This window comes from Ammodytes marinus (assembly GCF_949987685.1).
Source record: "Ammodytes marinus genome assembly, chromosome: 2".
In the NCBI taxonomy this organism is placed as follows: Eukaryota; Metazoa; Chordata; class Actinopteri; order Uranoscopiformes; family Ammodytidae; genus Ammodytes; species Ammodytes marinus.
In genome coordinates, this window is record NC_137231.1 from 24,254,407 (window position 1) to 24,268,715 (window position 14,309).

The 14,309-nt window shown below is 39.2% G+C and overlaps 1 protein-coding gene across 1 annotated transcript in view; it reads right to left on the reverse strand.

The window, feature by feature from the left end:
- LOC307256471 (ras-specific guanine nucleotide-releasing factor 2-like) overlaps positions 1-14,309 on the reverse strand; it is a gene marked incomplete at both ends in the record, with an annotated part of 49,759 nt that overhangs the window by 34,397 nt on the left and 1,053 nt on the right. The window contains one exon of the mRNA XM_080035433.1: positions 530-636. Within this exon, the coding sequence (XP_079891559.1) occupies positions 530-636 (107 nt within the window). The remainder of the gene's footprint in view (positions 1-529; positions 637-14,309) is intronic.

The following is a 14,309-nucleotide window of genomic DNA, read 5'->3' on the forward strand; positions in this document are numbered from 1 at the left end:
TTTTGGGACTTTACAAGTAAAAGTCACAATTGAATGTGAATTCAGTCGACCACTAAGCTTTGCATTTTAGAGGAAGTTTGGACTGGGCAGTGACCAGCCAGTCTGAATCTGCTGGAAGCCTGGGCAAACAGATAACACCAGGGGCAATTTATGAAGCTGAGATTAAGTATATGGCAGTGGCACCAACTTTAAAATACACACTTTTTTGTACCTGTCAAATGCACACTATCCCTTTCCAGGACAGATAACAGGGTTTTCAGGAGCCCCAAACCTTATATGTATGGGCTGCTCTGAATACACCTACAAGCAAGAACTTTCAGAAGTTGCTGCGGTAACTGCATCCCACAATAATGTCAGTTCGACAACAAAAAAAAGATGGATTACTGCTTATATAAATCAGATTTTCCAATTTTTTCACATCCCATCAAACTGTGGTCACGCAGTCTGATGTCATGTTTCCTGCTACCCAAAACAAAAAAGGGGTGGAAAGCACACAGATACACGTTATACAATGCTATGTGTAGTGTACCTCGCCTGCTGGATGGCCTCCACCCATTCATCGCACACGCTCTCCTCCTCCGTCCGCAGCTCCAGAGGCTTCTGTCCATCGTGACCAAACACAATAAGGAAGTAGTGCTGAAGAGAGACAAGAAGAGATAGAATATATATATATATATATATATATATATATATATATATATATATATATATATATATATAAATGACCTCAAACACACATATATATATATATATATACAGTATATATATATTTATACGCAGCCCTAAGGCCAAGCACATCTATACGAAAATGCTGCTCAGTTGTGCTCTTTTATGGCTAAAGCAAGATGTTTTTGGGTTGCAACTTTGAGATGCTGGACACACAGCTAACCAGACATATAGGCCCAGACATATGGAAACTTTGCTTTCAACTGCATACGCTTTTCACGCCCAATTTCTGTCCCAAATTCATCCCCTATAAAGTTCCATGGAGCAGGCAGAGGGCACACATACAGGGAATACGACAGGACCTTGGGGAGGGAGGAGGGCGGGCTGGACACACATGACAGAGTTATTTGCTCACTGGAATAATAGTCTTGTCTGTGCCTCTCCTCTCCACCAACCTATTATCATCACCATCAATTAGCCCGCTCCCTCTCTCTGTCTCACTCTCTCTCTATATATTGCTTCCTCTCTGTCTCTCCTATTATTCAGATGAATTTCCCTGTGTACCTGCCTTTAAAATGCAACCCCTCACGTACACAGCACAGACAACATGACATGCAAGCACAAAGGCACGCAACTGTATAGTAGAGCACACACACATGCACACACACCAGGCCCAGGCATTATGTGAAGTGAGAGAGGCTTTTATTCAAATGGTCATGTCCTGGGGCACTGGGTTACCAGAAGAGCTGCTATTCTTAGTCAGGGAAAACAGAGAAGACTGAGAGCTCTGCATGGACTTTTTCTCTCCTCCTCCTCCTCCTCTGCCTCTCTCTCTCTCTCTCTCTCTCTCTCTCTCTCTCTCTTTGCACTTCACCTATCATCCCACTCCGCCTCCTCCATTCCGACATCCCTTCATACTTGCATCTCTTTGTGTGTCTCTCAGTAAGGATTCAGTGAACCAAACAGAATCCAGAGGAGAGACGTTTACCCTGCAGGAGGATGGCCAGGCTTGGGGCCCCAGCAGTTGGGATGGGCTGGGGCATAGAGTCACCAAGGTTATTGGAACACACTCGCACACACACTCAAAGACCCTCCTTCATCTCAGTCCCCCATCTCCACTCTCGTATCCCTGCGTTTTTTATGTGTCTGTCATTTCGATTCACTGGCTGGCTGGATTTTATTACATCGACAATAATCGGCGCTCTACCAGCCTTTGACAAGGAGAAACCGAGAGAAAGGAGGATGGAGAGGGAGCGGGTTACATGATATTTCTTAACCGAGTACATGTTTCTAAAATTGTGTCACCACCTAACAAGATAACATTTCCATGGCAACGCAATAACTGATGCTTCCACTGCGTTTTGCACTTCCATATTCTGCTTTTTCAGCGCTGCCTCTATTCATTTAATGCTTTTATTAATCCACCCTGTGATTTTAGATGTGAGAAGGAAGGAGCCTTGAGTGGATGAATACTGTGAGGCCTATGTTATCTGCACATTCAAGAAAACAGTGAATGAAGAGGTTGGTAGTTAAAGATATTTACAGTGCACATTATATGTTAGGGTTTTCAACATATATGTATTTTTAAGCCTTATTAAAGTAATTATACACACAAGCATTGTTGGTATTGATACTTGGTTGCTTTGATAGCAGATGTGACTGTCATTATCACATGTACAGTGATAAATTAATTATAAACAGTGTTTTTTTTATTCATATTTCATAGGGGAGACTGGGGTAAGTAGGCAGACTTTTTACTCTAGTGATAATTGCTCATCACCTGAACATCTTTCAATTCCTACATTAAATTGAAGCTTAAGGTGTTGGCTTGAAATGTGAACCCCTCACTTTTTCTAACTTGTTGTAATAAAGAAGAAATTTACCATCAAAGACACTCTAACACATTGTGACAACCAACCCCATCAAGGGGTCGGTTGTCACACACTATGGGGTTGTTTGTCACAATGTTATCTTAATGGGAAAAATCTTAAAAAGAAGGCAAGAAAGCAGGACTAAATTTGAATGTTTAATTTCATTGTCAAGTTCAAAAATAGGCCTACATAACTTTATGCATCTTAACACAAAATGAGCAAGGAATAAACAAAAAGGAAATCCATATTGAGACCAGCCTACTGTATGTAACAACATAAAGAACAAAACAAATTGGTCTAACAATAATAGCCTACTCAACCACGATACACACATTCACTATCTGAGTTACAGTGATGGCAAATGTAGGGTCTGCTCACTAACTAAGCAGAGATTGTGTGCCCACTGGTTGCACATACAACACTTCTCCCATACCTCCCCTGAACGGGTGCTGGAGAACGTTTCCATACAAACCAAACACAAACTATCCTCTTCATCTGATAAAGATTCCTCCTCCTGTCTCTTTCTCTTCTGTTTCTTCTTCCCCAGCTGAGGTGGAGTGCACTGGGGTGCAGTAGCCTTGGCAACTGGTCTAGTTTGGGATGCACTGGGTTGTTTTGATTTTGTTGCCCTTTTTCTCTTTTGCCTGCTAGCTGCCTTTCCTTCTCTATTCTCTCCTTCTCTGGGGTGTCAGTGAGGATACAGCTTGACATTTTCTTTTGTTATTGGGTTCCTTTCCTGGCTGCACCCTTTGGATAACATGTGACAACCAACCCCCCTAAAAATGTGACAACCAACCCCAACTGGAATTTCTTGCTAGCATCAAGGCCAACAACCATCTGACAACTAATTAGCTTGCTAAACACAATCTAAACTATAGCTTACCCTTCACACTTTTAAGGTAACAAGTGTTTTGTTATAAACCCATGGTGTAAAAGCCTAGAAGAAAAATACTGAGGAGCTAAATATTTTCAATTTGACATGAAAAACATGAAAAACACAGTCCTCTCACCTCAAATTCAGCAATCTAACTCCAAGGAAGACTATGTAGGTGACATCTGATCCCAGTTATGGATATTTACATACCAAAATTTAACAGACAGCACCTTCTGGTTCCGAGATATAACGATTGTGACAACCTACCCGTGTGACATATTACCCCGTTCTCCCCTAGTCAATGGTGGAATAATTAAAATGTTTTTTCGTAGTGAAAAAAGCAACGCACTGTATTGCAATACATTTTCTGCATTAAAAATAACTTAAGACTACCTTAGTATACCTGATAAATGCACACAAACATATAAAAGGACACATTATGCAGGCAGAAAGACCCTTGACAGTGTTATACTATTATATACTTTAATATTGCTGACACATTTTCAGGTAAACAGCATTTTAATGTTAACTTAAGTTAGAGCACATTTTGAAGTATTTTACATAAACTTATAAAATATATAGTGCATCATATTGTATATATCGTTCCCTCCATATATGTGATGTGTGTTTGAGGTCATTTATAAAATGGTCAGTGCCGCAAACCTCTGAGATTTTCTTGACTTCATGTGAACCTGATTTGCATGGAAGTGTTTAGAAGAGACACTGCCAACATTTAGAAAAAAGATTACTTCAGGATTACTTTCAGGACAACGCACGTTGTATGTTACATAAAGGCTCAGGAAAATAAAAGTTAATGAACTTGATAGGATCAATGAATATGTGAAAGACCACATTCATAAATCACAATCCAATGCTGCGGGGAAAGCAATCACAATTGGCTGATAATTTGTACTTTGACACCTGTTTGCATTTGGCAAGTTAAGGTTTAGTCTCATGCACTACTACAGTAAATGTACCTACAAATCTTCCACTGTTTATACATTATATACTGACTGTTTTTATTTTGATATACTGTACTTTCCTTTCCAGGAAAGTCCAGTCTTCCCATTTATACCTTCTGCTAAAATTGTGTCAAAGTTGTCAATTTGTATGTTTACTCAAAACTGATACTGTACATATTTTCATCCTACTTTATATGTATATTACATTTTAACCCTGGTGTTAACTATTACAATTTGATGCAGCAGTGACCCAAACTGCCCCCAAGCAGTCATTACAATCTAATGGTATCTCCTCCTAAGCCGCACCTAAGAGCATTAAAAACATACACAAGGCAAGTGAATTACACAGTACACTGTCCTCATTAGCCGAAGAGGAAGCTTCTGACTCCCTCTCCCTTCAAACTGGCTCAAATGTACCCTTCACCCCTCAGGGCCTTCACTGTACTGTAAGAAATGTCATTTAAACAAATAAAGACAGAAAGGAATAGCAAAAGAAACAGAGACAGAGGACACCCATTCCCTCTGTTTGTCACAAATGACAAATCAAATACTCACCTCAAACTTTTTTTCCTTTTTTTCTTGCCTATTCTGAGGAAAAGTATTTTAGCAAGAAGTCAGTGAGACTGACAGTGTGACACAAAGGCATGTTTTTACCACCACTGAGCAAGACATGGCAACAATGACAGGCAGCAAATTGTATTATTCAGAAGCAATTTCAGGTCAGTCATTTCAAACAGCTCGCTGTGAGAACAGAGGCGGGGAGTGAAAGGCTCTCTGAACAGAAAAGGGATTATTTTTCTCTGAGACTGAACGTCAGGAAATTAAAACCAACCACACAAACACACACTCCCTCAGGTTGATTGTGGCTTTGTGATGAAATACTTTTTTCTTTATTAAAGATTAAAGAGTCAAAGATGAAACTGGCCTTGGTGGTCATAGATTCATTAGGCAAATGATGGCTTGGGGACCCAGATATACTCAACTGTTATAAATATTTAAAAGCAGATATGACAGAATCACTGTTGGGATCCACTGGTGATTAGGGACTGGAATAGCCACTAATGATGCAACACTACTGGCCGTTTTGGTATCTGCACTTACCAAAATACAGATGGAGCTTGTTTTTTGTTTTGTTCTTGCGTCAGCCTTTCAAAGCAACTTGCATTTTACTGCTTTGATGGGGTTTTTTTTCAGGGGGAAGAAAGAGGCATCAATGCTTAAAAAGTGTCAAAGGTTTGATGCCCACTGAGGCTAAAAGGGTACTCACTGTATATAAAAGGCAGAACAGAACAAGCGGGAAGTTCTGCCTTTTTATAATGAAGGCTCCTTCACAAGATTTAAATACTTTTTGAACACTGGTTCAAAAAAAACATTTTAATACCATACAGTTATGGATTAATCACTGATTGGGTTAGCATATTGTATCCATTCTTACCCACACCGCCTGAAAACCAGTGGGCAGCACCTTTAAAGCCCTGCACATGTGCAAAGGTGTCAATTACTCTGATTAGGCCTGTATGTAAGGTGGAAGTTGGGTGGAGCTATACTTGGAATTGTCTGACCCCAAGTACCTGGAATAATGAGGAATAATCAAGCACAATTTGTACATGGCCACACAATGAGAGCACGTTTTATCAGCGGGGTGAAAACACTTTGAAATCATGTATAATTTTTGTTGTGAAAAAAGTCAGCACCCCACTACATGAAGAAATCTCTGACAAGAAATAATGTAGACAACAATCCATTAATGTAAAAGTAATCGATGTTACAAATGAAGCAAGTTTCAAATGTATGCTATTTTCATATAAATAGGAACCAACAGCCGAATAGAAATAGTCATCATTAAAAAAAACACTGTGATGTATACTCTATATTTTATAGTAAAGTAAATTAAAATAAGCTAAAACACGCAAAAACCACTGACATGGTCATTTAAATACAAGAAGGAAAATACAATCTGCCATTTGCAAATACCGAAAAGTGTTCCACAGCGTTTTTTTACAACACCAGTTACACCTTTTCAAATATCAACAAAGATCTCCAAAGTGTTGGCTTTCCAAAACAATTATCTGCACATGAAAGTGCACATTACATTTTTAATCACAACATTTGTGTAAGTGGAACTAGAGGCAGGTGGGTCATAGAAATATAACATTGTTTTACTGCTATGTGTCATGTACCAGTGCCAAACCACTAAGGTTGGCTGAACTTCATTTGAACTTATTTTGCAACAAGGCAGGTGTTTTTAAAAGACACTGCCACCATTGAGCAAAAATGACGACATGCATAAATGAAAGGAAGGGAAATGTTAATCAACTCCGTACCATCAACACATACATGAAAGCCCACAGTTTCTAAACTATAGTTCAGTTTTCCATAAACTCCTGACAAGTTTCATCGAAGAAACAGTTTTTTGTTGCATCTTATTTCTTAGCTGCATGTGTGCTGATTACAAGGTAGCAATACAAATCGTTAACAAGCAGTTGTAACACAATGTGCTCCACTGGAAGCTGATATTCAATGTGTCTTGATCTTTGTACTGCTGTGATGAACCAGGGACTTCTCAGCTATCCACAGTCCCACAGGGTGATAATTATCAGAGAGAAGACCAGATTTTTGTGTGTCCGTGTGTGTGTGTCTGTGTGTGTCTTCTACAAAGGAAACTGATATAATCCATAAACTGGATGTCCTGTGGGTTTTGTGTGAGTATACTGTATATACCATGTGTGCTTCAGAAGAAAAGAAAACAGAAAAAAAACAAAAGATGATCCAAGAGAACAATATAGTGACTATCAAAACAGAGCTAATCTCAAACCACCTGTGAGGTTGGCGGTTCTCATGGGGGAACACACTGTCTCACGAGCAAGAGATTATTGGATTCATATTTACAACAGATATTATCTAGGTTTGAAAAGACAATACACATGGTGTGGAAATATTCTTGTAAGAAGGCTGCAAAATATAGGAGGAAATACGATACGTCTGTAATCAGAGAGTACAGCAATCCAAAAAAAGGGTCATTAAAGGTTAAAAATAGGTGAGATATCTATCAAACAGCCAACCTTATTGGCTTTCTTGACAGACTGAAATTTAATTGATAACATGTGCACAGCTTATCTAAAATGTTCATGTAAAGGTATCCATTAAAGGGATTAAATCAGCTACTGAAACAATAGGAATCAAGTGTGAGAAGAAGCTTCAGAGAGATAGATACAAGAGAGGGATGTGGTTTAACTTCTTCCACCCACCAGTCTTCTGGATCAGACTCACACTCTGCCTCTCTCCTTTTTATATTCCTCTCATTTCTCAGCTCCTGTCATGTTCCCATAGGGGCAATTATGTATTTTTTGTGCCAAATGTGGCTTCATGAAAATGCTCCAAGCACAAGAACAAAGAAACAAATTACTATTGTCATGAGAACTCTGTATATTAATTATATACATTTTACCTGTTCTCATGTACCATATATGACAAATCCAAAAATTTCAAATAATTTGTGATATAATTGGCCATGCGTAATTATTTGCTTTCTTGCACGGACATATACGAGATTGATGCACATATTTATCTGTTATCTGTGAAAAAAGATTTACTTCACTCTAGCGGGCAAGAACAGATTTTGTCTGCTTTTGAAGAGATAGAAAACATTGATCCGACTGCAGCAGCGGCAATACTTTATGTAACCACTAAATTCAACTAATGATGAACCAGCTAATGTGACAATCATTGAATCAACATCCCACATCCTGCTGTTTCTTCATTGCCCTCCATGCTGTTAACTTCCTCCTAAGACGTTCTTATAATCAAGTATGGGGCCTTCTCTCTGTTTAACACAAACTCAGACACAAACACTAAACTTTCACACTGTAGAAAAGTATACTTATACCTGTGGTGCCTACCTCGAAACACTCTGATCAGAGATTATCTGTAAATGTATCTGATGATTTAACAGGTTTATGTTCACTGATCCCTTAAACCCTGCACCTATGCGCGCGCTCGCATCTTCGGTCTCTCTGCCCAGTGTGCCCACCTAAAATTTCTACAGGCCCACCCTAATCTAACTGTCTAGAACCGGGTCTGCCTGTAGTATGTTTTAATGAGTGTATAATGGCGTGAAAATAAAAGCTGTTTTTTATTAACTTAGAATGAGCATTGTATATCTACATAGCACACAGGTGGCCATGTTGCAACACCATGATTCTACAGTAGCACAAAACGGACAAACATAACCGCCTTATGCGTTTTTATATACTGTATATTGGGTGTCTGCCGGAAAAGCAACAGTTTGAAGACGAAGAATAAGTGCAATAGAATGAAAAACTAAATACATCTTAACCACGTCACTTGATATTGTGGAAAGACTTGAGGCAGTGGTTTATGATGCCATCCTAAGTAACTTTATTATTTTCCTTAGGCAACTTTAGCTTCTGTAAATTCTCCAAAAAGGGGTAGAGAAGGAGCGTTGCAATCCCTAACTTTCATCATGACACCAAAATACTGTTATATTACACACTGTAACCTTAGAGTCAATTGAGAAGTTTGATACTATGTTAGGTGTGGAGTTACAATCGGGACGGGACATAATTAGCGTAGCTTGGCATAAAAATTGGTGGCAAAGGGAAATGGCAAGGCTTGTTATCTTTCAAGTAAAGTAAAAAAAGAAAAAAAAACTACTTCCAGTATCTTTAAGGCTCAATAGTTTATCCATTTGCCTGGCACTTCCGTGCAGCTGGTTGCCTGGCAACTCCATTGTGACAACACTATGGGAAGTCACTGCTTCCAGCTGTAATTTGCAAATAATAGTAACCGCATGTAACACCTTCTTTATGTTATGCTCAGCTTATCATCGCTTGGCTTTCTCTCCATACTTGAAAGACAGACATGATAGTGGTATCGATTCCAATGCATTGTATAGGCTACTTCTTGAAACAAAGCTGTTTCTCTTAGTTCGTGAACATCACACAATTTGTTTTTCATGGTACAGGGAGCATATATTAACAATTACAGAACATTGTTGTTGTACCAGGAGTGTTTTCTTTAAAGTAAAATCCACCCTCTTTGTCATCCATACTTTGATAAGTGCAGTATTTCAAACACAAGAGACAGATTTGAAGACAGACGCCAGCTTTAAATTCTTATCTGACTCTAATTAGGTCCATAATGGCTCCGGCACTTGGCAGAAAACAGAGAGAAATGAAAAGCAACCTTCAGAGGAAAGCAGATCAGAGTCCCGGAATACTGGAAGAATTGGTTCCTTGATACAAACGATTAGTGCAAGCAACAGCAAAGACTCGAGGCTCCAAGAAAAGCGTTTAGAGCTGGTGGAGCTTTCTAATGAGATATAATTACACACTCACACACACACACACACATGAACACACACACACACACACACACACACACACACACACAGCAGGAAGTCAGCGCTGACACTTCAACTCTAAAGTATCACCCCACCTTTTCTGGTATCAATTCTAATGAGGAAGGATTTCAAAGGACTCCTATTTGCCTATTGCCCAATAAAAAACACTTCATTAAAGCTAGATCAGACATCAGTGAACCAATTTCTCCGGTACTTGACGTTGCATTGTACTTCAGCCATTTGCATTTAGCATGGATGGAGGGAAGTTCATAGATTCAATGCCTTTAACAGACCTATTTTTTATCCCCTTTGAAGCATCCTTGTTGATAATACTGAGCCTTAAATTCTGAAAACTTGAACATAATAAGGACCCCTGTATTGAAGGAACACTTAAAATAAACATTTCTGATTAGCTTATTCATATTAACAGCGATAATCGAGCAGTAATTAATTCATATTTACAGCGCCCTACGCCCTATATTCTTAAAACTATAAGATATACATACAGCACATATGTTTATCTTCTAGTTTTAAGATGTTTGTTTTTTATCAGAAACTGTATTTTTATCCATAGAAATAATGTGTTGATGTTGTGTTTTATTTATTAGTTTTCATGAATGTTGTGTTTTTTCCCCCCAGGGACACAATACCTAAGCCTGATTTCACTTTCAGAGTCCCATTTACAGTATTCCAACCTGACAGAAACTTGCTTTCCTTTTATCACCTCGATCAAAGAAAAAATTTGTTTTTAATATTGACCGGACTATATTTTTATAGTGCTTTCATTTAAAGCCTCTAACAATTTCTCTATTAATCACTCTTTTATTCAGGCTCACTCTGATGACAGCAAGCTACAATGCAGTGAGGGGGGGTGGGGATTCTAGTGTCTTGTCCAAGGACGCTTCAACATGTGGTGGGGGAGTAGGAACAGGGGATCAAACCACTAACCACCAACCCTGTGATTCGACATGCTCTGCCTACCTCTGTCTTACCTCCCAAGCCACAGCCACTCCTTAACATGTCAAGTAATGTTTATTTTCTGTTGAATTTGCATCTAAAAATGTCCCCCTTTGAAAAATCCCTGCGATGCATGGCCTTTTGATTTTAGAGCTGTGAGGTTTCATGGTCAATTTATAACAGCCTCTGTAGCTGCATTGATTTCCTCCAGGATTTGCATGGATCCTGGCTCTGGCACAATTACTGTATGATGATTTTCCCAACCTATTGACCTACAAAGTCCGACAATTCATTGGCTCAGTTGTTTCTGCAACATGGCAAACAGCTATTCAAGAAAGCAACGCCAATGTTTTGCGTCGCTCAGTAACATTTTGACATATTGTCATCTCCCGTGGTTCATGGTCCTCTGATGGTCCTCTGATGAATTGTGCTTCTCTCTTGGATCAATAACCACAAGCTACATAAATCTACTGACACACACACATGTTCACATCAGCAATATCGCTGTGGAAACTAGTCAGACCAGTGCAAATGCTTGAATTATTTGAAGGGGTTTGCGTCGATCTGAGTACACCAGTGAGTGAGAGGGAGGCAGTGGCTGTGTGTGGTTGCATTGTGGCTCGCTGTGTGGGGGTGTGATACTGCAGGTTGTTGGCAGACTCAATCTACTGCACATAACAACAGTGAAGAGTAAGATGGGGCGATGGGAGGCCATTCTCTCACTTCACCCTACCAAACGCTTGCACAACGACTAAAGCCCAGGATCATACCAAACCCTGAAATTCTCCTCGATTGATGCTTGATCATCTCAAAAACATAAGCACACACACACATTCTCATAAGCTGGATAAAACGTTTGTTATTTGAATTATTCCTCCTGTGAGAATGGCTATGGAGTACAGCTACATGGCAGCAAACTAGTTGTTAGCTGAGGGCAGATGAAAATAACCCTAATAAAACACCTCAGCTGTACTGTGAGAGTGAGACGGATTCAGGGAGAGAGTGAGACAGTCAGTGTGAGTGTGTAGAAAGATAGGGTAAAATAACACATCCCAACTGCCAATCACACACATTACATGAAGAGAGAAAGGTTGGTTTTTTTGGTACATATAGTGCCTATACTAGTGATAAGAACTGCATTTGTCCTTCTTTCATTCTCATTAATAACAACTATAGGAGTAAAGACATACTATTCCTGCTTTACGTATGGCATAATTCAACATCTCCTGGCTATCCTGTAGCTTTCTCTACATTTGCATACATCTTGAATAAATTATTCTTACACACACTGTACATTTAAAGAGACAGACATCTACTGTATACATAGGTGGAAGTCAGTGGAGATACAGTACATGCTTTCTGAGTGATGATGATTGGTCACTGTTTTAAACCTCCCATATGATTAATTGTACATCCACTTACTCTCCCCTTAATACTTGCTCAAACTGGAAAAAGTCAATGTTCTCCTGTTTATCCCTCCCCCCTAAATTTTTTATCGGCATGATGCATGTGCGCGACACAAGCATGCAGTCCCTGAGGCCAGCTTGAACCTGGGATCAAAAACTGAAATCATTCTGTTTTCTCTGTGATTACTTTAATGAAGTAAAGGTAGGCTATGTTTATTTCCTACAATAACAAAGACTGATCATTTGATTGATATGACCCTTGGATTGAGTGGTTGTAAGTGGAACCAGTGCATGTGCGTTTCATTTGTTTCTCAATTAAACACATTTGCAAATGGTAATTCAAATGTTTCCTAGCAACAAGACCAACCTAACTGTTGGAGCAACAAAGCTGAGGAAACTTCCAGGAGCATAGTCACAGACAGATTTTTCCAAAAATTTTCTCTGCGTATCACCGATATAAAAGTGGTGACCTCCAAAACCTCCTCTTTTTTTATAGCACTGCAGGATTCTGCAGTGGGTCTATTATTACAAATCCTAATTGCACAAACAATGCATAACCTAAGCCACTAAAGCTTTACTTGAAATCATAGTTCAGATCAGGAGGTCACCAAATATGCCACGCTGCAGTATGTGTAACTAAACGAAGCACTAGACATCTGGATAATGTTACACCCAGGGCCGGCGGTAGCCAGGGGCCAGGGTGGGCCGTGCCCACCAAATCAAAATTTTTTAATTTTTTAATTTTTTTAGGAGGAAGTCCAGACCCACCATCGGACGGACCTGTTCATTCGTTGTCCAAGAAAATGTCAAATAAAATTCAGACAATTAATTAATACTAAAGAATATACCATTACCACGCATTGCTTCTAATTGTATTATTGGGTGGGCAGGACAGCCTGCCTCCAAGTTATCCACCCGCTTATAGTGGTCACTGGTCAGCAGAGCCGGCCCGAGGCATAAGCGTAATGAGCGGTTGCTTAGGGTCCCGACTGCCAGGGCCCCCCCAAATTTTTTTTTATTTCGTTTTTTTTTTAGTTTGTGTGTTTGATATCAACATCATATTATGTAAATGTAAATTATCATACAATAAAAGGAATACAATGTTTTGGTAGATAGTTAATAGCTTAATAATTGAATCAGTTCATCTGGGAGGTAATCCGAGGTTAATTGATCACGTCACGTTCAAGTCCATGGCATGCACAGTGTGTATTGAGTTTATTTAAAAATATTTGAAAATGGGGCTGCCCTCAGAGTTCTTCCGCTTCGTTCCTCTCACTGCATTTAAATGAATTCATTATATTACAGAAAAATATGTCCCGTAAAAGAAAAAAAGCACTAAGCCCATCCCAGAGGACCCTGCATAATATTTTATTTCAAATGTATATTTCTATGGAAAATCCATGTGTCTTTCTTCAATAGCTTCTAATTCATCCAACCCAGTGTCTCCAAATTATCTGTTCACACTAAATTCCTCAGATTAAGCCTCTTAATTTTCCTCTCAAAGTGCACCAGATTCATGCATTTCACTTTAAAAAGGTAAAAAAAAATCTCCCGGAGGGGCATACCCCCGGACCCAGCAGGGTTGTGACCTCGGCTGGCTACTATTTTCACCCAGCTGGACATCGGAGGCAATAGTGGAAAGACTATATACCTACTTTATTTAGTGTGTATAGTGGACTACCACCATCCAGGTTGCCCAGTCCCAAAGCTTTCTCTTCAATCAGCTCAGACTGCCTACAGTTAATACTGTGATTAAAAAAAAGATACATTATGTTGTTTATAATGTATATTATATGTTATTCATAAACATTTGGGGAAAAAAACATGTAAGAATCAAATCTCCCACACAGCAACACTCAAAGTTTATTTGCATATTGTGTTCTTCACAATTCACAGTAAATGTGCCAAAAAGCAGACGCAGAGATCTTACAAGGGCAAAACAATTCTCTCTGCCCAGTGTGCCCACCTAAAATTTCTACAGGCCCAACCTAATCTAACTGTCTAGAACCGGGCCTGGTTACAGCCATGAAAACACGGCATCCTGGAAATACATATTTCATTCAATGAAATCTATTTCAGTGCAGAATGCAGGAAATACATATTATACATGTATTACACATTAGGCATGTATTAAACAGGTTGAACTTTAAAGTTCTCATGGGGTTAAATATGAAAACCTGTTGCTGCATGGTTTTGGTTGCCTACCAGTCA